This window comes from Lepidothrix coronata, unplaced genomic scaffold, assembly GCF_001604755.1.
Source record: "Lepidothrix coronata isolate B3197 unplaced genomic scaffold, Lepidothrix_coronata-1.0 Scaffold188, whole genome shotgun sequence".
In the NCBI taxonomy this organism is placed as follows: domain Eukaryota; kingdom Metazoa; phylum Chordata; class Aves; order Passeriformes; family Pipridae; genus Lepidothrix; species Lepidothrix coronata.
In genome coordinates this window covers 1,351,520-1,376,234 of record NW_016690368.1, presented here as the reverse complement: position 1 = coordinate 1,376,234, position 24,715 = coordinate 1,351,520, and the positions used below count along the sequence as shown (strand labels likewise).

The window sequence follows — 24,715 nt, the reverse complement described above, 5'->3', positions numbered from 1 at the left end:
CCGCCGGGGGGGGACGACCGACGCTGCCGCCGCCGCCGCTTCCACCTCGCTGCTGCGTCCCGCGCCTCTGCGGGATCGCTCCGGTATCGCTCCGCTGTCGCGCCTCTCCTCCTCCTCCCGGCGAGGGTGCGCGGGAGGCGGACGGCGGAGCGGCGAGCGGCGGCGGTGCGTCCTTTCCTCCCCTTGGCCCGGCGCGCGGTTGGTCGGGTCCGATAAGATGGCGTCGGGGCGCGGTGAGTGAGCGGGGGGGCGCGGGCGGTGCGGGACTGTCCCGGTCCCACGGATGGGGATCCCGTGGGTGCGCGGGCGGACGGGCCCCAGACCGGGCCCTGCTGTACCTGTGTGTGCATCCCCAGGCGGGTGCGGGCCGGGCCGGGCGTGGGCAGCGGCGCGTCCCCACCCACGTGCGCGTGGGTGCGCGGGGCTGTGTGTGCTGACGGTGCGGGGTCCGTGTTCCCGTAGGCTGCGTGTCCCTCGCTGTTCCAGCCCCGCGCCCGCCGTAGCCGGCGCCGGGAGGCAGCGGCGACCCCCGGAGCGCGATGGGAGAGTGGGAGCGGGTGTTCCGGCAGCACCAGCCGCTCCCGCCGCACCCGCAGCGGGGCCGCGCCCGCCCCTCGCCCCGCTCTGCCGCCTTCCGCTGCGTGCTCAAGTACCTGCACGGCGCTGCCCTCGCCCAGGTAGGGGAGCTCGGCCCTGCGGGAGGACCCTGGCAGTGTCTTGCTGACCCTGTGGCTTCTGCCCAGTCCCACAATTCACAAAATTATGGAATGGTTTGGATTGGAAGGGGCATTAAGGATCATCTCCTTCCACCTCTGTGTCGTGGGCAGGTACGCCTTCCACTGGACTAGGTTGCTCCAAGCCCCATCCAATCTGGACAGATGGGAAAGCCACAGCTTCTCTGAGCAACCTATACCAGGGCCTGACCACCCTCACAGGGAAGAATTTCCCTCTCCTCTTTCAGTTTAAACCCCTTCCCCTTGTTCTATCACTGTGTTTTTTCTAAGCCCCTTTCAGCATTCCTGGCTGTGTGTGCAGGCCAAACCTCTCAGGGGTGGGGGCTTTCAAAACAAGGTGTTTTTAGGGGGAACTAACTGGAAATCTCCTAGAAACACAAATCACAGCTGTATTTCAATCCCGTGCCTTCTCACCTGCGAATCTGAGTTAGCCTTTAATTAATTTTTCATTTATTTTTTGTTAACGAAGTATATTTAAATTAAAAATCTCCATGTAGCACTTGAACATTTTCTGCCCCTTTATTCTGTGCTTAACATTCAGCTTTCCCACTTTTCCTTTGCTCCATTAGTCTCCTGCTTTCAGGCAGGTTCTGCAGCAATGCCTGAAGGTGTCAGTGGCCATGTGCCCGAATTGGGCATCCCTTAGAAAACGGGAATTATTTGTCCTCTCTCACCAAAGCATGTTCTGAGCTCTGGGGGTGCAGAGCTGGCGTGTCCCTGAGTGTCCCCAGTGCCGGTGCCTCGTGCCTTGCAGGGAGCCGAGTACCAGCTGCGTCTGTCCCTTTTCGATGCCACCTACCACCACTTCTTCGGGAGGACGTGGAGGAGCGGCTGGCAGGCTGTCCACGCTGCCCCGCCACGCTCGTCCAGGGCAACCTTCAGCGAGGTAGGGGGCTGCTGTGGGTCTGGGGAAAGGCAGCACCAAACCCTTTTCCCTCCTGACGCTTCCCGACCCTTTGCCCAGGGTGCGCCCCAGACGCTGCCTGGTTACTAAGCTTTATGCATGGTTTATTGGGATGGGGAAATTGGGGTGCTGGGTTACTCCCAGGGCTGGTCCCACCATGGGAGCAGCAATGTGCCACCATCTGCCACCTGCTGTGTTCAGAGCCGGCAGCAGAGAGCAGTGTTTCCCCACAAGTGGGAAGGAGGGGAATGAGCAGCTGCCCACCCTCCAGCACACCACTTTCCTCTGTCTGGGAACTAAACTCTTCCAAAGCTGAGCAAACCAACGTGCCCCTTACCAGGGAGATCCTGTTGCCCCATGGCATGACCCATAGCAAAGATGTCACATTTTCCAGTTCATCACTCCTATTTCCACTCCTCAGCATTGCAGGTGAAGTGAAGCACAGCTTGGTGCTGTGCTCTGCCTTCATTTACATTGTCAGCAGCATTGAGGGGTGTTGATGTGTGCGTGTCTTTCCCAAGTGTTTCAGTACTGTCCCCCCCCAGCTTGTTTTGAAGAGAAATGGATTAAAACTAGGGCAGAGAGTGCTGTGGAGAAAGCTGGATGCTGGGAGGAGCTACCTTTCCAAACACATTCCCTCTGTCTGCAGGCTTCCTGGGTGTTTGCTGTGTGACTAGGAGAAGCTGGCAGGAGTTTTGGGGTGTTGGGGGACTGTGTCACAGCCTCTCTGTGGTGGGTGAATTGCGTTGCCTGTCCCTGCAGCTGCAGGGCTTGGAGTCTGGCACAGGGGTGGGATCTTTCAACTGCATGGTAATCAGCAGGTCAGTGTTGTGAGGAGTTCAGGTGGAGGTGCTGCCTGCACACTCACCAGCCTTGCCAGAGCTGGATGGCAGGAGGGCAGGGATCAGGGTCTGCAGGTGTGGTGGGTTTTGTCCTCAGGGTTTAGGGGAGAGGAACGCCCTGTCACAAACCGCTGTGTGCGTTCAGTAGCACATGGGACCCGCTGTAAGGGCTCCCTGTGCCTTTGCAGAGCGAGCCTTGCTTCTCAACCAGTGGTCAGGTTGTTAAAGGAGCACCTTGCAATAAAGGCTAATGGAATAACGATTTATGTCCTGGGGTTGATGTGGGAATGTGTCTCTCTGTTATCCCTTCCTGACAGCCTGTGATCGCAGTGAATGTTTTCTCTTGAACAGTGGAGTAATGAGTTTTTAATAGAAAGATTAATCTAGCTTTAAATCCTGTCTGGAGAGGTGACCTGTGTCCCGTCCCCTCCTGCCTTCAGGTCCAGGCCACCCCCATCTCCCTCCCCCACTGCAGGAGGGTTTCCAGCTCCTTTGACTGGCTCTAATGCTGTAGGGCCAGAGTGCATCAAAGCCCTGCTCATTTGGGGTCTGCAGCCTGTGAGTTACCGTAGAAAATGGGTGATGACAACAAAAAAAGTTTTAAAAAAAAGGAATAACAATGTTTGAGATTTAAGGAGTTGAGATTTCTTAGTAGTGTCTGAGATCATCTGTCTGGAAGTTTTAGTGGATGTTCTGCTTGTGCCACTGGCTGTCCCAGTGCAACAGGCATTGCTCTGCCTGCAGCTGCTGCTGCCAGCTCTGGAATATCCCAATTCTTTTCTTTCCCATCCCAGACTGTTTACTTCCACACCTCCTTGAACCACCCTGGCATCGTTGCTGTCGTGGAAGTGGTAGTGAAGGCCAAGAAAGGGGATGAGGGCTCTCAGCACCTTTCCTGTGGCTTTGGAATCATCCCCCTCTTCCGTGGCGGATCTGAGGCGACAGACCCAGCCACTGAGGACAGAGCGTAGGTTCCCCTGCTGCTGAATGGCAGGACACACTAGGAATTGGGGTGACCGTGTGCATGGCTGCTCTGGGGGAAGAAAGGGTGGTCCTGGGGCTGCAGAGACAAAGCCAGCATTTAGAAACCTGGAATTCTTCACTCTGGGGAAGCGGTGATGGATTTGGGAGGAATGCCTGTCCCTTCTCTAAAGGACAGGGCTTTTGCAAAGTGGGTGGGGGCTGAGCAGGGGCCTTATGGATGATGAAGATGTAATGGAGGATGGAGATGTGCCTCAGCATGGATTTACTGACTGCTGCATGTGTGCTCTCTGCTTTCAGGCTGAAGCTGTACCATGGCACGCCCCGGGCCCTACTGCACCCACACTTCCAGGACCCTGCAGAAAGTAAGCAGCAGCCACACATGGCATCTTGGTCCCTTCTTGGTGGCTTCTCTTACCCAAATGTGTGTCGTGCACGTCTGGTTGATGTGAGATGTGATCCGTGTCCTGGTAGTGCTCAGTGGACGTGCCTTACTGCCAGCTGGGAACAGCCTGGCTGGGCAAACCCGGGTCTTCCTTTGCTCCTGGCACATGTGTTCATAGATAATGATTCCTTCAACACTGGCTCTGTGAAGCTGTCTCCCCAGTTTTGGTCATTTTAGGTATTTTTCTTTTCTTCAGAGAACAAATACCTGATGGTGATGGAGAAGAGCCACCTGCAGTATGCCCTGAAGCACCACCAGCCCCTGGAGACAATATTTCACCTCCTTCCTGAAAACCTGCTGGTATCTGGGCTGCAGACGGTTCCTGGCTTGCTGCCAGCATGTGGAGACACGAGTAAAGGCTCCTTCCCTTTCCCTCTGCCTGCACTGCTCCTGCTGAAGGCAGAGGATCCCCAGGAGGCTGCGGGCAGGGCAGGCAGGGTGCTGGGATGGGATTTCTGGGGGCACCGTTGGACTCTCTGCAGTGCTGCCTCCTGGCAAGGGCATCTCCCCTGTGTGGGGCCACAGCCCTCACACTCAGAGCTCAGCCTGGAAGGCGTCAAAATGGCTCAGTCTGTTCCCTGTCCGTTAATTGCTTCGCTCTTGGGAAGCTGCTGCCAGGGATAAGTGCTGGTTGGTTTAATTACAGTCATTCAGCAGAGTCTTAGGAACAGGCCTTGCAGCTTGTTTAAACTCCTTGGTGGTAGGTTCAGGATCGCTGGGGTCTGTCAGGTTTAGGGGATGAGCTCTTGCCTGCTCAGCCCTTGTTAATCTCTCCCTGTGGCACGTTGCCCTTTGAGTTGCTGCAATTAAAATGTGTGAGATGAAGATTCAGAGGGTAAAAATTCCTCACAGTTCTGCAGCTGAATTATTCTTCAGCTTCCTGCCTGGAAAACCCTCTGCTGATGGCTTTGGGATTGTAACTGTTGCTGGTGAAGCTGAGTGAGGTCTCCAAAGCAGCTGAGTCCCTGCGAGTGCTCAGCCCCGTGCTTGGAAGCTGAGTGGGCAGAGCCACCACTGTGGCACCACAGGGCACCGCAGCACAGCGGTGGCGGCTTTCTGTTTGCTTGGGAAACCTGTGGCCACCACTTTGTCTTTCAGGTGACTGCTTCCAGAAACCCCGGCTGATGAAGGCGGTCACCTGCTATCTGGAGCAGTTGTCTGTCCGGCTGTACCCTTCCCTGGAGGAATTTGAGGAGGAACTGCTGGATTTCCTAAACAGTGATCGCTTACTTCAGGTAAGTAACGTACTGTGAGGGGGGTGAGGCCCTGGCACAGTTTGCCCAGAGAAGCTGTGGCTGCCCCATCCCTGGAAGTGTCCAAGGCCAGGTTGAACAAAGCTTGGAGCAACCTGGTCGAGTGGAAGGTGTCCCTGCCCATGGCAGGGGGTTGGAACAAGATGATCCTTAAGGTCCCTTCCAACCCAAACCATTCCATGATTCCATGTTTCTAGGTGCTGCCAATGCAGTCAGGTCAGGCAAAGGCACAGTGCAGAGCAGTAATGCCAGTGCCTTTTTTATGGGTGGGGTGGAAAGAGTTGGATAAATGGTACTTGTACATTTATTTCCCTTGGAGTCTCCAATTTTTTTTGCTGTGGAAGCCTTTAGCTTGCTTCCCTGCTGGATTAGCACATGGGTTCTCTACACAGGCTTTGTGTTGAACATCCAAACACTCCTAAGCAGAATTTGGGTTTGCTCTGCTGTGGGAAATGCAGAGACAAGATGCAGTATCGAGTGTGTTTCTGGAGTGGCGGCCACTGGCCAGGTCTTTTGTTTGCCGGGTTTGCACCAACTTTGCCATAAAGATGAAAGACTTTAATATCCATCAGCTGCTGGGGGTGTGGGTCCTGTTGTTTGAGCTTCTGAAGGATTGCCTGAGCTTTCCTGGCTGTGGGCAGTGCAGGGAGTGACACTGTGCCATCCCGTGCCACTGCCCGAGCTGTGACAGCTTTCCTGTCCCAGGCTAACGCCGTGCCCGACGGTGACGAGGTGGCCATTCGGGAGCGGCGGCTGCACGTCGGTGTCCACAACGGCCTGCGCTTTGTGCGGGTGCCGCAGGTTGCGGTGCTGGTGCCAGAGACAGAGGTGGTGCCAGGCGGCTGCCGAGGGGTGTCCGGCTCCAGAGCCAGGTAAAGGGACAGCCCTCTGCTGCTGGTGCTGCTTCTCTCCTGTGTTGGATGCTGCCACAGCCACTTCTCCATCCTGCACAGGGATGCAAGTCAAGCCCTGGTGCTGAGAAGCCGCATCCACCTGAGTGAAATGGTCCCTCACCCGGCATTCAGGGTCTGCTTCCAGCTGGAATACGTCCTGTGCAGCGCAGGGAGAGCTGGTGGGAAGGTAGGGCCGAGTGTGCGTGTGCCTCATCTCCATCCTCTGTGGAAGAGCAGAGATCCTGCTGGAGGAGTGAGCCCTGCTCAGGAACTCCTTCCTCTGCCCATTTTGCCATCCTGCTCCTCCAGGTCATGGCAGCTCCTCGTTGCATGGCTGTGCTGCCTAACGAAGGGCAGCACAAAGTGTCTGGGTCTTTTCTGCAGCACTGGATGAAATACCCTGCAAACGGGCTTGTTGAATCATTTTAGTTACATGGGTTGCATTTCTCCACCGTGTAGATGGAGGAATGTGGCCTGCAGCAGTCCTATAGTTCTGGCAAGCTAATTTGGAAAATTTCAGGCTTCTTTAATATAAAAAAGGATTTTCTTTAGAATTTAGCATTTATGCTGAAAAGAGGTTAACCGCTCCCACATTTTTTTTTCTTTTTTTTTTCCTCCCTTGAATCCTGAGGTTTTTCCAGGTGCTCCAGTCTGATGTTCTCAGACCATAAAGCCAGGAGAAGTCTCTGAGCTTGGTCTCTGCAGTCAATACACTCTCACCTACTTACTGATTGTTTACTTGCATTTCAGTTTAACCTTTCTGCAGGTTAAACCCAGCTCAGTGAGCGCTGTGTGTTCTCTCCAGAGACCCTGTGCTGTTGGAGCCATTGGCTGCTGGCTGGCTGAATTGATGACCCAGTGCTTGTTAGGAGGCTTTAATCATCCTGCCAAGATATTTGTTGAAAATGCAGCAAACGTCTCTTGTTAGAGCTGTCCAGATGCAAAGTGGGGGAAACGGGTATTTATAAAGTGGGATGTGTGTGCCAGACTGGAGGGATTTGCACTGAGCCTTGCAGCTGGAAATTTTGTTGAGTCCAGCTCCATTGGAAGGTGGAAGGCCAGTGTCCCACAGAGGCTTGGGGCTCCAGAGGCAGGTCCATCTGGCTGTGCTGGGAGTGCTGGCTGGGGCAGTGGCAGAGCAAGTTCCTGTGGCACAGCCCTGCAGCAGAGCAGTTAATCCCAAAGCTGCTTGTGGAGCTGATCACCTTGTCCTTGTCCTCCGTGCCATAATTAGCTGTGAGGGGGATGGTGGGTGCTGGAAAAGACCTCTCTTGCTTCTGTGCCTCTCCTTTGATTTGAGGGAGGCTGTGGATGTACTAGGTAAGTGGAAGCCTTTCCCCTCTGCTAGGGATGGGGGTCAAACACGTATCCCTTCATGCTGCTGCTTGAGCAAGGGGTTACAGAGAGATTAGGTGCTGGAAAGTGAAACGTCTCCAGAAGGATGAAGGGCAGTGGCTTCTGTGACACCAGAGCCAGGTGTGGGGAGGTGTGGTGGGAGACAAGAGTCAGTGTCTGTCTGGCAGCACCCATTCCCTGGTCCTGGTGGCGAGGTGGGTCTCCTTGGCACTCACGGTGCTCCCTGTCCCCCAGGCCGTGCCCGGCAGTGCCCGCGGTGAGGCGGCCGACATGCGCTCGGTGCGCTGGGCTGTCTGGAGCCCCGACCCGGGCACTGGTGACACAGAGGTGGTCCTGCCCCTGCGTGGCGGTGCCCGCCGTGGCCCCTGCCAAACCTTGGTCTACCGGACGCCAGCAAGCAGCAGGAGCTCCCGGCAGGTAAGGGCTTGCTGGCCCCTGGCAGCTCTGCCTTGTGCTGCTGGGTGAGGGAGCCGCTGTCAGAGGCATGAGGGAGGCTGCATGTAACGTGCTGTCTGAAAGCATTTCGTTTCCAATTTCAGGGGAAGCACGTGGAGTCTGGGACTGTCCAATTCCATGTTTCTACTGATTCGGAAGAACATCTTGTAACTGCTGCAGAGATCCTATGTAAAGACAGGGACGAGTCGGAGCAGCCTCCTACGCCATCGCTGAGTGAGTGTTTTCCAGCTTGCTGACATTTAAAATATAGAGTGTGGCACTGGTGTCTGCTTGGGAGAGAAAACACAACTTCAGCGAGTTTCAGTAAGCTAGTTATGAATTACTGGAGTGAACCAAGTTTCTGTCGAGTTGAATTCAGCTCTGACTTTTTAACTTGCAAAATTCCCCTGTGATAGTATTGCTGAGCCACGTGCAGAATCCCCAGGGACTGCTAGCACTGCCCCAGCTCGCTCCCGTTCCAGGTCATCCTGATGGCAGTGGGGACAGTGGCCACACCAGCAGCACATTCTTGCTGCCAGTACTGCTGCTTCTCTCTCTGGACTGTGAGTCCTTCCAGATGTGGGGACAGGAGAGATGTCAGTAAAGGCTGAGGAAAAGAATAATAATCTTGTTGTGCTGCTGGTGAGGAGGTGTGACAGCAGGCTGGGTTTGATGGGTGTGTGCGGGATGTGCTGGTGCCTGGCTGGGGAAGAGCAGGCAACATCTGCCTGGGTGCTCGGATACATCTTGTCTGTAGTTTGGGCTGCTGGTGGTCGAGGTTCCAGCACCCATCTGCTCTATTGGAGTTGGAAGGAAAATTGCAGTGGGTTTGGGCACAAGGTTGTGTCCATGCACTAGGCTCCTGGAGATCCTGTCCGGCTTGTTTTCCTCTCATCCCCCTTTTGTGATTGGTGGAAGCAAACTCCCCTTTCCTCTGCAGTGCCATTCCTGCTGGAGTTGTAGATATGTCTCAGGGTGATGCTCCAGACACCTGGCAGCATTTAAGTGTTACAGCTCCCTCAGCTCTCTGGTGCCAGCCTGTGGGCTGGGTGATGCCCACTGCAGCAGGTACCTGTTCCATGCCAGCTCTGATGCTGTGGTGCCTTCCACAAGATGGCAGTGGCACCATGGCTTTGCTGTGACAAATCCTGTCTTTCTGATGGCAAGGAACCAGGATCACCGCTGGGGGGAACTTTGGAGAGGAAGTCTTTTGGGAATAGATGAAGGAGTCTGATGATGTCACAGGGTTTGCCTCCCTTTAGCATGGGCTGCGTCATGGCTGGTACCTTCCTGGTGCTGCTTGGAAGGTTTTCCTGGTGCCTTTCAGCTGGAGGTGGCTGGTATGTTGGTGGAGTTGTGGTGTGGTGAGGAGAGAGGGGAGCATGTGCTGATGGTAGGCTTCCAACCCAGTACTGGTGTGGGGTACTCCAGCCTGGGGGAGTGGACTGGGGCACAGGCTGTGCCTGGCAAGGAGAGACCCTCAGCAGGGCAATTTTTAGGGATGAGCTGCATGGTATTTCCCTGTCTCCAGAAGGCTTGTGGCACCAGGGAGAGCCTGGGAAGTGCAGTGGTGGTCCTGGAGCTGTGCCCCTCCAGCCTGTAACCCAAGCTTCTGAAAAGACTATTGAGTTCACTTTTTTGTAGAGTTCCATTGGGAAACATGCTGCTGGTCTGGCCCAGGGGAGGTCAAAGGCTTCTTCTGCCACCTCAGCTGCTGGTGGTGCTGACGGATCCATCCATCCTCTCCTTAGCGCAGGCCAAAGCCTTCCCAACTGAAAAGAAACAGTGTTTTAGGCATGAGAGGGATGGGGTGGTTTCCTTTGCACAACAGCCAGCATGGAATAGCTGGGATATACGTGGTGGGGAAAGCAAAATAAGGTCTCAGCATCACGTGGATGCAGAGATGGAACATCTGTGCCCCCGCTCTGCTGCGAAGGACCCGCGGCTCCTCGAGCTCAGCTGTGCCGGCGCCAGTGAGCAGCCAAATATAAACACAATAAAGCTCCCACTGTTTCGGGGCACAAATGCATGAGCAGATGAAGGGAGTGACAAGAAATAACAGAGATGCAACGAAAACCTTAAGTATCCTAAAACTTTCACGTCTCATTAAGCATCCCACTTGGGCAGCACCGTGTGGCCCTTGGGCACCGCGGCACTGCCAGAGGATGGAGGAGCTGCTGTTTGCAGCAGAGTTAACCTGATTCCCAGCAAAATAACAGATGGATTTGGAGATGTGCTATGTTAACCCTCAGGCATCAGTCTTGTTGGATAAATAAGTCAAAAGAAGCAGTTCAGCAATGGTAAGCAGCTTTGCTGCACTGCCTTCGCCCCCAAAATTGAAAAGGGCTGGCTGGGAGGATGGGGGGGGTTCAGTGGTGGTGGGTGCCTGGGGGTGACAGCTCTGCTACAGCCTCTCTCCTGTCCCTCTCCACAGGAGTGCCAGCCCCACGGCGAGTGTCGGCCTCCCCACGGGGACCAGGGGTAAGTGCCACGGGCACCAGGGGATGTGGGTGGTGGGTAGTGGCATTCCCAAGGGATGGCCCCCATGCATCCTCTGCCTGTTTTCCTGTCCACTGCGGCCCAGAGAGCACTGAGTGTCCTCAAATCCACCTCTTCCAGGCAGCAAAACAGATCCTGCCTGTGAAATGTGGGGGGAGGTTCCCTGAGCTCTTTTCATGCCCCAAGAATGTTGGTGAGGGCAGCTCTGGTTTTTGACAGCCCAGATTTGCTGGGTCCTGTTGTCCCCAGTACATGCTGACAGTGACACACGGTTTGTTCGTGCAGAGCTGCTGGGATGTAAGGAGAGGTATGAGTGCCAAGAGCCTTCTTTATGCTGTTTTATATCTTAATGCAGGAATAAATGCACACAAATATTTTTGATGAAATGAAATACCTCATAAGGCCACATTAAGCAGTTTGATCTTCCTGCTGCATTTGCTATCCCTCCTCTTGCCAGGGAGTGAGCAGCAGGGAACAGCAGCGGAGGTGCGAACCCTCACGTGGCCAAGCTGTGCTGCTTCTTGGTGGAAAGGCAATGCTGGCACACGTGGCAGCCGAGCTCCTTTAGCATGGAGGGGCTGCTGGCCCACCTTGCCTCGGGGGGCTCCCTCGGGGCTGCAGGCGCTCACGCTTGTCACTCTCCCTCCAGCTGTCTGTATCCCAGCTCATGGCCTCGCCACGGGGCAAGGACCAGACCCCACTGCAGGATGGGGGCATCACCCACCTGGAAGCTGACCTTGGCTCGCCGGACACAGAGCCCGGTGCCAGCGACCAGCTGCGGGCGCTGCCCTTCACCCCGCTGCAGGTGCCCATGGCCGCCATGGGTTTGCAGGCAGGCAGGTGATGCTCGGCTCCCCTTCCCCAGGCTCCCCTGTCCCCACAGCCCGGCCCACCAGGGTCCCCACAGCCACTTCCGTGCAGCTCACCCCTGTTTCTCCATCAGTTCCTGTGTGTCCCTCTCCCGTGCCTCCCTGGCACGCCTGCACGCCGCTGGCTTTCCGGACATCCTGGACCGCAACCAGGAGCCGGTGGAAATCTCGGAGCCAGTGGAGCTAGGCAGTTTCAACCCACGGCTGGAGGAAGCTGACCCTCTGCAAGGCAATGAAATAATCCTGCAGTTCCTGGCTTTTGGCAGGTGGGATGGCAGCTCGTGGTGGTGCCTTCTGTGGGCAGATCTCAGGGGCCTCCTGGGCAGAGTCCTTTCCCCAAATCCTCCTACCTGCTTCCCTGCTTGGGCAGGAGAAGTCCTTGCAGAGGTGCCTCTTCCTCCAGCACCTACCATGGAGACAAATCCCAGAGGGTTTTATGATGATGCTCTTGTCCTTTCCAGGCACTCTTAAGTCATAATCCATTATTTTTAATTGGATCCATGAGCCACAATGTGATGTCAGAACTCGTTAATGCAGGGTTTCTCCAGAAATGCAAATGCAGTTGGGGAAGTTGGCACCCGAGGGGTGGCTTTGGCTGGATAAGGCCCTGCTTCTGTTTTTTCCGTGGCTGGCAGCAATGCTGTGAGAAGGTAACGCTGCCTTTGCTGGGTGCCTCCATCACAGCATATGGCAGGAGACAGCTGGAATTACTAAGATTTTTGGAAAGTTAAGGCAAACCGTATGGCTGCTGTCTTCAGAGAAGTCCAAATACTTGTGATGCTGCCAATCTTCTCTTGTTCTTCTGTCTCTTGGCATGTGCCAAATGCATGAGGAGCTCGTGATGGGGCCGCAGCGCCGTGCCACAAGCTAACCCAAACCCCTCTCCTCAAGGGATGCCCAGGGCAGTGTGGAGGGGCCATGGCCGAGGACCATCTTCCTCACCTTCCAGTTCTACCGTTTCCCGCCGGTCACCACGCCACGACTGCAGCTGGTCATCCCGGAAGGGGGGTCAGTGACCGGGCTGGCTGTGCCGGCACAGCTCCTTGTCCGGGTGAACGAGGACGGGACGCTCGGCACCAGTAAGCTCTGGTTTTAGCATCTTTGTGTGGCTGCTCCTCTTAGTTGGGCAGATCTGGGCTTGCCTCCAGGCTGAGGGATGGGCTGGTGTCTGTTAATAGCAAACCTCTGCTGGTTTGCACATTGTGAAAAACATTCAAAATATCCGGTGTTTGAAGTACATCACTGAGTGCTGGCGGGCTGAGGTGCGTGTGGGGGCCGCCCGGCTCCCACCAAGCGCCGTGACTGTGATGCTGTGGTGTCTTGCAGGACCCCCGGGCTTGCAGCTGAAGTACATGGTGGATCCAGCTTTCCTGCGACCTGGAGAGCAGCGCTGGTTCCTGCGGTACCTGGCCGAGCACAGCCTCCAGATCGACGTCTGGGATGGAGACTCCCTGCTCCATGTTGGGTCCGCTGCTGTTAAATTGGAGGTATTGGTTAGATGGAAGGTCTTTGCCCTTGAGCCTCTGGGACTGCTAATGCTGAAGGACCCCCTCCTTCCCATGCAGAGGGCCAGGGAACAGCCTGGCTCTCCCTTTGGTCCTGTGTTGTGATGCCTCTGTGCTGTCCTCACATCTTCAGTAATGGAGATGCTGTCAGCCCCTCTGTATAACCCAGTCCGGTGTCAGCCCTAGTTGTGGGATTTGTTGTCTTCTCCTCCAAAGCGATGGCAAAACATTAGCTTTCTTCCCCTTCCCTGGAACTCCCAGCAGTATTTTAGGGTTAGACCCCCCCAGAGCCAGGACATCCAGTGGCATCCTTACCCAGAGCCCTTGACCCCCTGGACCAGACTCCCCACTAACTCATTGTACCTTGCCTGTCCTTGCCTTGTCCCCAGCCCCTGCTGCGCCAGGGCCAGGCGGCCGTCAGGACCTACCACGAGCTGGAGGTGGCCACGACCGAGTACGAGCCGGAGGGGCTGGTGCTGGGCCGGGAGGCGCTGCGGCACGGAGCCCTGCGGCCCCTCGGCGTCCGCGTGGCTCTGAGGGGCCGCCTCCACCTCTGCCTGGCCAACGTCGGTGAGAGCCCACTGCTCACACGGCCCAAGGGCTTGGGTGGGACATGCAGTGTGCACAGGGCTGTACCTGAGCGAGAGCTGAGCTGGCGAGGGCGTCGCCCTTCCCAGAACCTGCTGGCTGTTTTTAGTTTATATATTTAATTTCGTGTCCTATAAATGTGCAGTGACTCCAGGTTTTAAAATCTTATCTACAGAGGAAAGATTAGCTCCCTATAAGATATCTTAAATCGTCATTTCCATACTTTGCCTGCAAAGGGCCGATAAGCTCCTGGGAAGGAGAATCTGAGATCCACAACCCAGGGAGAGGTTTAACTCGCACCCCGCCAAAGAAGAGGGAGGGAGGAAACAGAACTGCTGCACTAGGACAGCAACTGCCTTTGATTGGTGTTTTTCCCATCATCTTTTTTATTTTTAAATTTCAAAATATTGTTGAAAACAGGATGGCAAAGCTTGGTGCTCCTGCCCAAAGGATGAGGACAGGATGTGTAAGCTGGTTAAGTACCCACTGGGTTTAGAGCTTTGTCTGACTCTGCTTGGCACAGCCTTTGCAGGAGTGGGGACACGCAGCCAGGCGCGGCTGTGCCGGTGGCAATGCTGCAGCCCAGGGAGGGAGAACACAGAAATGAAACCAGAAGCCAGTGGGGGGCTTGGGATGGTGTGTGCTGTCAGTGCCACTCTGTTGCGGGGCAGGAGGCTGTGTGGTGGAACAGGTTTCGGGGAGCACAGTGGGGCTCTCAGGGCATCCTTGGCCTCCAGATATTCCCTCCTGCTTGTGTAACTTGGCTGAACAGAGCTGCAGGGAGATAAAAATTGGCAGTAGATTTTATAACAATGAAAATGGATGGTATCCACTCACTCCTGTCTCTGCTCACGGCAGGTCACCCGTGCGAGGAGATCTCGGGGCAGCTGCCATCCCGCTCCCGCAGTGTCCCTGCACCAGACAGCACTGTCACCATCCCAGCTGGCAGCTGGCGCTCCCTGAACGCTGGCGGTGGTGAGTGCTGCCAGGATGGGGCTCGGCCTGTCCTGCTGTGGGTTCAGGTGGGCAGGGTCTCTGCCCCTGCATTGCCAACTGTGGGTCAGCTACCACCTCTGGCATTCCCCGGCCCCGCAACATCGCGGGGTCCTGGGGCTGCACTGTCTGGGGGTCCCTCACTGGTGCCGTGGTGCTCTCTCCTGGCAGGCGGGCGGACGGTGCGGGCGCGGAGGTTGGTGGACGTGGACAGTGAGCTGGAGGCCGCCCTGCGCAGTCGCCGGCCAGAAGTGAGCCTGACACCCCCCTGGGCACCTCCAGTGAGGCCACGGCCACCCCCTGGCACCGGCTGCGGCACATGGTGCTGGTGTGGCTGAACAAGGGTGTCGACAGCAGGAGGGCACAGGGGCTGGGGACCCCATGGTGGCTCCAGGCTTACAGTCCCCTCCCTCCTGGCAGGGCTGGCCGAAGCAGCGTGCCTGGGACCTGCAGGTCATCAACTCCTACCGGGATCACATCAAGGGTGAGAGCATCTACCAGATGCTCAGCCAGGCCATCACGACCACCCGCACTGTCCACGCCGTGCTGGGGACGGCCGAGTTCTTTGAATTTGCCCTGAAGAACCCGTACAGCATCCAGCACACCGTGACCATCGAGGTCGACCACCCTGAGCTCAGGTGGGGGCTGAGGTGGGGTCACCCCTGTGTGTGTGGGGTGATGCCAGGATGGTACCAGTTCCCAGCCAGTCCTCACCTCTGCTGCTTGCTCTCCCAGTGTCATACTGGACCCGAGGGAGTGGCGCCATTTCAAGGAGCTGACCAAGAGTGTTACGCCAGTGGAGGAGGAGATGTTCCATCTCCGTGATGACCTCAAGCCTCAGGTCTACCTGCGTCCCAGTGAGACTGTCCACATCCCCTTCAAATACCAGACCTTCTCCGCAGACCCTGCCGTCACTGCGGCACAGGTAGGCACGGGTCCCTGTTTTGAGCTGTTCCCAAAAGGAAGTGTTCCCTTGGCTGTATTTGCTGATGCAGAGGAGGGTGCTATGGCCTCAGAGAGCACTGCACAGCCACAGCAGTGCTGCATCCTGAGGCAACCCCCTCTTGCACCCTGCAGGGGCCATCTGGGCTGGGCAGCAGTGCCAAAGCAGACACCCCCTCCCTTGGGAAGAGCGGGACTGGGCGGACTAAGCTCATCCAGGTTAGGGAGCCAGGTGAAACACCGCCCAAGGGGCTGTGCGGGAGGAGCAGCATCACTGGAGAACCCCATCCCTTTCCCACCGGCCCCGGGACAGGTCTCCTTCCAGGTGAGCGGGGGGAAGCCCATTGCACTCCTGCGGGTGAAGGTGGAACCACAGCCCCACGTGGTGGACCAGACCTTCCGCTTCTACCACCCGGAGCTCACCTTCCTGAAGAAAACCATTCGGCTGCCACCCTGGCACACCCTCCCTGGTGAGTCTGCGGTGTGCCCGTTGGGGCGCAGTCTGTTCTCTCTTGTGGTTCACGGGGCCTTCCTGGAGGCACAGCAGCATCCAGAGAGCACATCAGTGCTTCCTCATCCCTTCAAAGCCCCGGGCTCCTCACTTCCTCTCCATCCACCTTCCTCCATTGATGTCATCCCCAATTCCCCACACCAGTACACCCCTGTGGTTTGCTGGTAGCCCAGCATGAGGGGTTCTGTGGGTGACTATGTGGGGCACATGGAAGCAGCATAGGCAGAGAAAAGGCTCAAGTGAGTTTCCTTGGTCCTGGTCCGCAGGCACACCGGTGGGGGTACCAGGGGGACAGCCTGAGATGTTTGTTCGTTGCAGCGACCCCGACATCATTTGCGAAACCAAAGCCTTGGTACGTTCAGCATCGCTGTCCTTTGCATCCTTCTCCTGCGGGTTGTTTTGGTTGGTAGGGAGCTGCCAACGTAGGTGCAAACACGGAGCATCCCCAAGTACCAGCCCGTGGCAGTGACACACTGGCAGCGATGAAACGGGAGTTGCTTTTTATTCCCAATTAAAAGGAGCCGCATTGTTTTGGCGGGGGAGGCTGAGCGTGGCCCCTTATCGCGTTGCGCAGCAGCCTGTGCTCGCTTGTTCTTTTGAGCAAGTACCAGATGATTCAGACACTGGGGAAAAGCAGCCTTTTGTTGGGCTGGGATAGACCTTCCCACTGCTCGGGGTATCCGCACCCGCCGGCAGCGCGTGGTGGGACGGTGTGTCCTCGGGGTGTGCGGCACAGCCTGCCCCTGCTGGGGGGTGGTGGGGCAGCTCCGTGCCCCAGCCCTGCGCCGCTCTCCTGGGCTGGCTCTGCAACTGGGAGTGGTGGAAGGGAAAAATAAACTTGAGCATGTCCGTGCAGATGGTGACGAGGGATAGTTGCTAATTGCTGTTGCGGAAATATGTTAGTATGGTAATTGGATTAGGGCTTGTTAGAAAACTTGCGGAAAATTTGCCAAAATTTGATTACAGATGCAGACCTGGAATGCGATAGTCATTTGTATCCTCTTTTGTAATTAAAAATACGGGAAGAGCTCAGCCAAGCTGTATAATAACTTAATAACATAGTTTAACGAGGAGCTGAAAGCATCTGCTTTCATAAGGGAGTTGGTGGTGGGTTCCTGTGTTAATGGGAGGACAGCCCTGGGGTCCTTGTTAGCTGGTCTCGGTATCAACTTCTGGGATGATGCTCTGCTGCAGGGGCCTGGCGAGCCGCAGGACATCTTCCTCAAAGTAGCCGGAGGACCAAGTCCACAGATCAAAAAGTTCTTTGTTGCTATTTATACGTAAGTAGCAGGACCTCAAAGGGGTGGGGAATGCTGACTCCCGTGGTGTGTGATGAGCCTTGTCCGTCTGTCCATGTGCAGGGACGCCTGGCTGGCAGCACCTGTCCAGATCTGGCAGTTCTACCTGCACTCTCTGCAGCGCCTGGATGTCACCTGCACGGCCGGGCAGCTCACCCGCCTCTCCCTGCTGCTGCGCGGCACCGCGGCCCCGCGGAGGGTGCGGGCCTTCACCTCCCACCCCCAGGAGCTGGAGGTAACCCCTGCAGCAGGCTTGGGGCTGGCTGGCCTGGGTCAGCCCAGAGAAATCCCCTCCGAGAAGGGAATGCCAGCCCAATCGGAATTATGAACAACCGAGAGCCGTAAAGCGTTTGCGATAATTATCTTTTGATTAGAGCTGTCATGTGTAGGATCATCGGCGCGAAACCCCGGAGGGCAAATTATCTGCGTTAATGAGACCGTCTGAAGACTCACAATTCCTTTAGAATTCGTTTGGCCGCGATTGCAAATGTGAATAATAAAAGGCACAAAAACTCCATCGCCGTCCTGTAAAGGAAAGGCAAAGGCTCCCCAGGCGAAGCCTGTGTAGGGGAACCCCTGGACTGGGAAGGCACTGTCTGTCCCCAAGCAGCGCTTGTCCTTCCTGACATGAATTAGTTCCAGGGTATTCCTGGGGGTGGGATTCAATAGCTATGGCATAAGGTATGAATTTTCTAAGAGCAGTTGGGTCTAGTTGATGCTCCAAGCTGGACATTGCAGGGCTGTGATTGGCTGTGGGTGGCTGTACCTCCAGGTGTTGTTCCGCAGGTGGATCCGAACGGTGCCTTCCTTCTCCCTGCCAATGGCATCCAGGACCTGTATATCGGCGTGAGGCCACGGCGGGCTGGCAGCAAGTTCATCTACCTCAACCTGGTGGACGTGGAGTACCACCAGCTGGTGTCCTCCTGGCTGCTCTGCCTGTCCTGCAGGCAGCCCCTCATCTCCAAGGTACGGCAGCTCTCACGAGTGAGAAACATGGTGGTGGTGCTGGATCGGTGGTTGTAGTCCCACCAGTAACCCGGGGCTGTCTCCTGCTTCTTCCTCTCTTTCCATCTGTGTTTTTTTTGGCACTTGCCACCCTGAGCACACATTTAGCCCTCGGGCACTTGAATAATCTCACGAAGCCCCTGGTAAAATGCCTTTCAGGCTGTTTTGGAGGCAGCCCCACGCTGAGGAGCAGCAGCTCGGATGTATTCCCGGTTGTGAAATTAGAGCTGTAGCATGCTGCTTTCGATTAGCGCTGTGCTGGCGGAGGCCTTGCCTCAAAGACAGAAAATTACATTTCCTGGCTAATGTGTTTCTTCTAAAAATACTTTCCTGAACCCCTTGGTACCAAGAGAGGTTCAGATTGGCGTTTACACTGATGCCCCAGTGTCCTGCCACATGCTGGTGGTGCCATGGGATGTTAGAGAATCAGAGTAGTTTGGGTTGGAAGGGACCTTTAAAGGTCATTGAGTCCATCTAGTTATCTGAGGGAGTGCCATGGCTTTTCCCGTGGACATCCATGAACGAGCTGGAGAAGGAACTGACCAGTCTCCTCTGCTCTCCCAGCCCTTCATCCTTTGGGCTGGTAATTAATTGCTGCTGCTTTTCTCAAAGGTGGGTTCTTTCTACCGGCTGGCAGAGCAGATGTGAGGTGTGGGAGGGGAGGGAAGGCAGTGTGCAGGAGGCAATTCTCCAAGGTTGGCTCGGGGGAGCGCCCGTTTTTCCTGCTGCCCACCCTGCTGTCTGTGCTGCCTCCCCCACGGCTCCTGCTCCCCCACAGGCCTTTGAGATCTCGCTGCCCGCGGGAGGTGGGAGAGGCTGCAACAAGCGCATCACCTACACCAACCCCTACCCCTCAGCCCGGCTCTACTTCCTGTGCACCAACCGCCCCGACCTGCTGCAGTTCAAGGAGGACTCCTTTGAGGTATGTCCTGCTGCCAGAGCTCCCCCTTGCCAGCCCCCGGTGCTCATCAGGCTGGACTGTGGGATGCTTGGCAGGTGCCTGGTGTGCCACTGTGGGAGGGCCATGCTGGCCTGGGGAGGGGGGGCAGGTGAGGGGGTCTGGCCAGGTCCTGCCACCATGTCCCACCTCCTGTCCCGCAGGTGGCTGGTGGGGAAGTTTACACCATCGGGCTGCGCTTCGCCCCGAGCCAGGCTGTGGGGGAGGAGGAGATCCTGATTCACATCAATGACCACGAGGACAAGAACGAGGAGACCTTCTGTGTGAAGGTCCTTTACCAGTGAGCCCACCTGCCCGCCATGGCAAAGCACTGGTTCCTGCGCCAGCTGTGGCCTCACCGGCAGCGCCACCTTGGGGGTGCCCGTGTTGTCTGATGGGGGGTGATGAGCTTGGTCCCCTCGTAGTCACCTTGCCAAACCAGGGGTCTCTCTGTCACTGGGATCCCCGGGCACTGCCGTGAGTGCCGGTGGTGCCCCACGGCTCCATCCGCACAGAGCGGGGAGAGCGGATGTGTTTGTTACAGCACTTTACAACCACAGGATCTTTATTTTTGTTAAACATGACAATATATTGGGCACTTTGGAGTCTTTTTTTAACTTAAAAAGTTTGCAGATTTGATTCTGCGGAATATTTTTAAAGTATTTTGGACTCTATAGTGAGTTTTGTACACGCTGAAGTGGTTTTCTGGGATTTTTGATACTTTTTACTCATCCTTGATCCATTAAAATTGCTGTGCACAACTGGCAGAGTGCAGCAGCATTTTTTTCAGGAGGAGGTGGAAATCTGCAGTGTCCCTGTCTTGTAGAGGTGAGTGCTGGAGGTGTCACCCCCATTCCTTGGAGCATCCTGGGCAGGGACTGTGAATGGGGATGGTGGGAAGGGCAGCCCACCACCCTGGAAATGCTGCCTTGCTCTTCACTAATTCACCCGAGGCTGGTGAATCAGTGGCCCCAGTGAAGTCGGGTGCCGAGTTCCTCTGCCTCCCTCGCACTGATGGGAAATGACAGCTCATATTTTAGAACTGATTATACTGTCTGCGGCACAGGGAGGCCCTGAAGTTGTGTTATTAAAGTAGATTAGCTGAATAATTTTTATTACATTTTCACACAACGATATTTCTTGAGGCTTATGAATGAGCTGGTGCTGTACCCGCAGCAGAGGCAGCCTGAGTGGTGAATGATGTGCCAGGCGTTCGGGGGACGCCAACACAGGGACTCGAGCTAAGCTGGTGCTCGTGTGGTGAGTGCTGCCTGCTCCCCTGCAGCACAGGGCTGTGGCCCAAAATCTAGAGAACTTAAGAAAAAGAATGTTAAGGAAAGTTGATAAAACTTTTCCTTTAGGAAGTGGAAGTGTTTTGTGTTCCAGCTGCTTGGCATTACAGCCAGGGCCCTTGGAAGTGCTGCTGCTGCCCACTGGAACATGGGGCAAGCGTGGGGGCAGTTTTCTGGGCTCCCTCTTGTTAATGAAGTCCTCCCTACTAATGACAGTGAACTCAGAGTGCCTGTGCCTGGCCTGCAGCTTGGTGTGCTCTTCCTGTTTGCATTCACATCAGGAAAGAAACTGGATTCCAGTAATGACAGAATTTGCACTGAAAATCTCAGCTCGTGTCTCATCACCCAGGTGCACAGGGAGGGAAAGGGTGGGAAAGCCTTTCCATGGATTCAGTAACTCTTGGGGGTGCTGTGCCCTCCTGGAGCAGAGACAGATGGGACCCTCTGGGGACCAGAGTGTCGCTGCCTTGGTGAAGGCACTGCTGGGGCAGCAGCAGAGGAAAAAGGAGAGGGGAGAGACCTGCAGCACTTGGGGCAGGGAGGGACCACTAAACAGTGGCAACTACTGATGAGAAAATAAGAAAAAGAAACATAGGCATTGGGTGCAAGGCTCCTGCAGCAGCTAAAGCCCATTGGGAAGCTGGCTCCCAGGGTGCCAGGGCCTCAGCAGGGTTCACCACCAGCCCAAACTTTTAAACCCAGCTTGTTTTCCCCATTATGAGGAGGAAATTGCGACTGCCTGAGAACCCTCTAATTAAACAAAGCCTCACCATAATATTTGCTGGGAGCTCGCCAGCCCTGTAATATGACATTACTGGGCCTCTTTATTAGCTGAATTGGGTATTTAGCATCTCTGCCAAACGGAAAGGCAGTTGAGGCGCGTGGAAGCAGCACTGTAGGATCCAGCAAAGGGTGCTATGACCTGCTGGTGAGGCTCGGCCACACAGAGGGTGGCTGCATCACCCTGGGGGGCTTCCCCCACAGACAGACCTCCTCTTGGTTATTTTCTTGTCACCCAAATCCAGCACAGCAGCCCCAGCATGGGACTTTGGGAGGTTTATTCCACGTTTCTCCCACTTGTCTCCCTGAAAGCGCGTCACCCACTTGATAAAACCTGATTTAATGGTTACAAAACCCAAGATAAAGCTGCTCTTAATGGATTTCTTTAAGATCAAGGCTGTCAAAGACCAGGCTCAGAATCCTTTCTACAGCGAGAGCGACTATATTAAGTGCACTCAATCACGCCCAGGCGAAGGTTCCCTAAGTGAGACTCTGGCTGGAAGAAATGCATTTTATTAGTGTCTCTGGAGAAAGGAGCTTGGCAGGAGGGATGAGGAGCCTCCAAGCTGCAGTGGCTGCAGTCTGGTTCAGCTGCAATGGATGGGATGTGAAGGACTCTGCAAAGCATGTCCTTGCTCCCTGATTGGGTCCTGCAGGGAGGAGGTTGATGGGCACCGTGGTGACATTGCACAATGGTGACATTGCATGGCAGTGGCCCCTGTGGGGGGCAGGTGGCTGGTCAGGGAGGGATGCTCACCTTGGGATGGTGCTTACAAACACACCTCAAAATCCTCTCTATGGAGCTTGGCCCCTGCCGGGTCTGAGGGAGAGTGGGACATTCATGGTGGTGATGCTCAAAGACTTTTGGGGGTCTTGGATGGGACTCACCCCAGCTAGGGGGTGAAGGAGAGGGGTCTTGGCTACTCTGGGCAGACCAGAGCTTAAACAAAGATTAGTTTTTCACAATTTTCAGCTCCAGACCAGAGTTTAAACACAGATTAGTTTTTCATAACAATTCACAGTTCCATAATGAGAAATTTGCAGCAGTTCTAAACTGCTGGTTGCTTTTAAATCATTTCCTGTCTTTCTGTCTCAGGCTTGACATTTGATGACGAATTGAGTCTCTGTGTTCATTTACCCACTGATTTATTGTACGGAGGTGGGAAGCTGTGGCCACCTTAGTGAAGGTCAACACAGAGTGTTTGCTTGTAATTTCCAAAGACTATTAAGGTTTTTAAATAAACCCTGTGGTTGCTGTAGGCAATGAAGGCCCCTCTGGTTAGGCTGCTCCTGCAGCAGATCCCATCAGATGATGAGGAAGGGTTTGTGAGCAGATCACTTGGCTCATTGGTGTGAGGTGCCCAAAGGGGTACATCAAAATGCACCCCAAAGTCACGGTTAGAGAGCACTTGATTTTAGGGGCACAGTGAGCCGGGTGCTGACAGCCACTCCTCACCTCCCAGCCCAGATTAGCATGGGGTTCTCATTCTGCTTTACCCTCGCTCGCTGACCCTGTGCTCATCCCTGGGAGGTTGGGGGGAGCTGCCCCACGGCTGCCCCAGGACGTTTCCTTGGCTCCTGCCGCAGGAGCCGCTGTTTGTGAATCTGTTGGGCGGGTGCGAGCAGAGCGGGCTGTGCCAGGAGGTTCGGCTGCGCAAATGTCACACCGATCTTATCTCGGGGGAAACATCCCTCAGTAATTACAGTCAATGAAAAGTCCTGCAATAAAAGCCTCGGAGGCTGCAGCCTTCTGTTTATCTCCGAAGTACGTGCGGAGGAAGCTGGCAGCGGGAGGTGCCGGTGCCTGCGGTCCCTGCGGTGTGGGGACGGTGTCAGGGTTTGCCTTCACCCGGGCCGTGGGCAGGAGGATGCTCTGAGCTCTGCCTGCACCAACCATCTGCCCCTGCGCTGCCAGTTAATGAGCAAATTCAGAAAAAAAGAGAAACGAAATCTCTCCATGGATAATTGGCACACAGAAAAGGGGCCAAATGAACTAAATAAATCCTTTGCCATGACACTGGCCCCACTCAGCTCCCTGCCTCTCACAGCAGCTTTTCAAGCCTAATGGTATCAGATACTCTTTTGGCACCCATTTTCGGAGCTGCATCCCACCCCTGCTGCTCCTTAATGCAGCTCATCTCCTGCCCGTGGCTCCCAGGGCCTCCACTGAATCAGCACTTCAAATTAAAGTCTTCCCCACTGCTCCTTGGTTTCCATGGAGATCCAAGTGGATGCTCCTTCTTCCTCCTGAGTCGATGGAGAGGCCCCCTCCTGGGGATGGCCCTCAGGGGAACCTGGGGGTCCCCAAGCATCCAGTGGCTCTGCAGCCGCCTTTGCCACGTGCTGCTGCCAGCAGACTTTGGCTTCAGTCCTGGTGTGCTGGTGCCCTGTCCTGGTGCCCTGTACACAGCAGAGAATCCCACAGGTGCTGGGAACAGGCTCCCAGTGTAAGTTATCCTCCCACGCTGGAGCTGATCATACTCAGCTCTTCAGGGAGCTTGGCCAGAAGAAACTCTTCTCCTCCGTTGGGAAGCAGCCCTTTGGCTGGACTAGGACCAGGTTGGTTTGTTTGTATCTTCACTTAAACTATGAATAGACTTTGTAGTCTGCACAGAGGTTTCCTGAGCATTGCCTGGAGCTGTTTGGCCAAAGCTGCTCCAGCAGTGGGAATGGTGGTGGGAATGCCTTCACATGTGTGACTGAATGGGCAAATAGCTGCGAGACCTAAGAAACAACAGTAATTACAGAGCAAAATTGTTATTAATGTACTAATTTACATGGGAGCTAGGCTGTATGTAATTACACTTTGGGATCATGATAAGGTTAATGCATTTACCTTCCTGGGTATTTATAGACACTTGGAATTGTTCTCTCTGTAAGAACCACACGTGTGTATTCCTGGCCTTGTGGGTCTGGCAGCTGAAGAGGGGTCAGGGGCATGAGGAGGTTTATTGCTTTTTGCTAATATTGCTCACAGGGGAATTTGGGGCAGCAGCAACCCTGGCTGCATGGCTCTGGGGCATCCCAGGAGATGCTCACAGAGGGAATGCATCCAGTGGCTTCCTAGAGCCTCTTGGATCATGGTCAAATGAATTTTCTGTGGTGTGTATACAACTCTGAGGGGAGCTGCCCCAGGGGCCATCAACATCTGGCATTTGGCTACCTGGAAATCCCCCCAGCCTCTGGGCTCAGCAGCAACCAGCTGGGCTGGCAGAGGGAGCAGCAAACATGACCTGTTAATGCTCAACAAATCAGAACTTTTCAAACACCTTGGAAACTTTCTGATATTGGCAAAAAGCCTCTGGCGGTGAGGATGCTGTTCCCCATGCCAGGCCCACGTGTCTCCTTCAGCAGCCACTGCTCAGGTGGCCGTGGGTGCCCCAGAAATGCCAGGCTGGAGCAGGGCTGTGTGTCTGCACAGGGGCTGGGGGGAGCCCAGGGACTGCTGCCCCGGCGCTCAGGATCGCTCCGGCCGGGTGGGAAAGGGAGCGAGCTGGGCAGGATGGGATGGACCTTGGAGTCCCCCTCCTCAGGGACATTCTGGCTTCTCCCCAGCGCCTCAGGAGCTCTGCCCTGCTCCAGCCCACCTTTATTAATGTCACACTGGGAAATGTCAGCTGGGTTTGCTGAGCATCCCTTGGCACTGAGCCCTC

At 55.5% G+C, this 24,715-nt stretch overlaps 1 protein-coding gene across 3 annotated transcripts; it reads left to right on the top strand.

Annotated features, from left to right (window-relative positions):
- The first annotated feature begins 210 nt into the window (after positions 1-210).
- NPHP4 (nephrocystin 4) lies at positions 211-19,848 on the top strand. Of its 3 annotated transcripts, none has more exons than XM_017831178.1 (29): positions 211-233; positions 463-677; positions 1,489-1,620; positions 3,275-3,447; positions 3,762-3,826; positions 4,103-4,258; positions 5,005-5,141; positions 5,865-6,031; positions 6,113-6,239; positions 7,643-7,825; positions 7,948-8,077; positions 10,278-10,324; positions 10,992-11,182; positions 11,286-11,477; positions 12,103-12,290; positions 12,538-12,698; positions 13,106-13,286; positions 14,163-14,279; positions 14,469-14,548; positions 14,718-14,935; positions 15,033-15,222; positions 15,375-15,458; positions 15,553-15,709; positions 16,017-16,102; positions 16,945-17,030; positions 17,112-17,283; positions 17,835-18,014; positions 18,832-18,975; positions 19,155-19,848. In XM_017831178.1, exons 2-29 carry the CDS (start codon positions 540-542, stop codon positions 19,293-19,295), a joined length of 4,023 nt encoding a protein of 1,340 aa, XP_017686667.1. In that variant the 5' UTR covers positions 211-233; positions 463-539; the 3' UTR covers positions 19,296-19,848. The 3 variants fall into 3 exon arrangements, with proteins under 3 accessions (XP_017686667.1, XP_017686666.1, XP_017686668.1); XM_017831177.1 differs by having other exon boundaries at positions 14,469-14,578; XM_017831179.1 differs by lacking the exons at positions 211-233; positions 463-677; positions 1,489-1,620; positions 3,275-3,447; positions 3,762-3,826 and having other exon boundaries at positions 4,122-4,206; positions 14,469-14,578.
- The last annotated feature ends 4,867 nt before the right edge of the window (positions 19,849-24,715 follow it).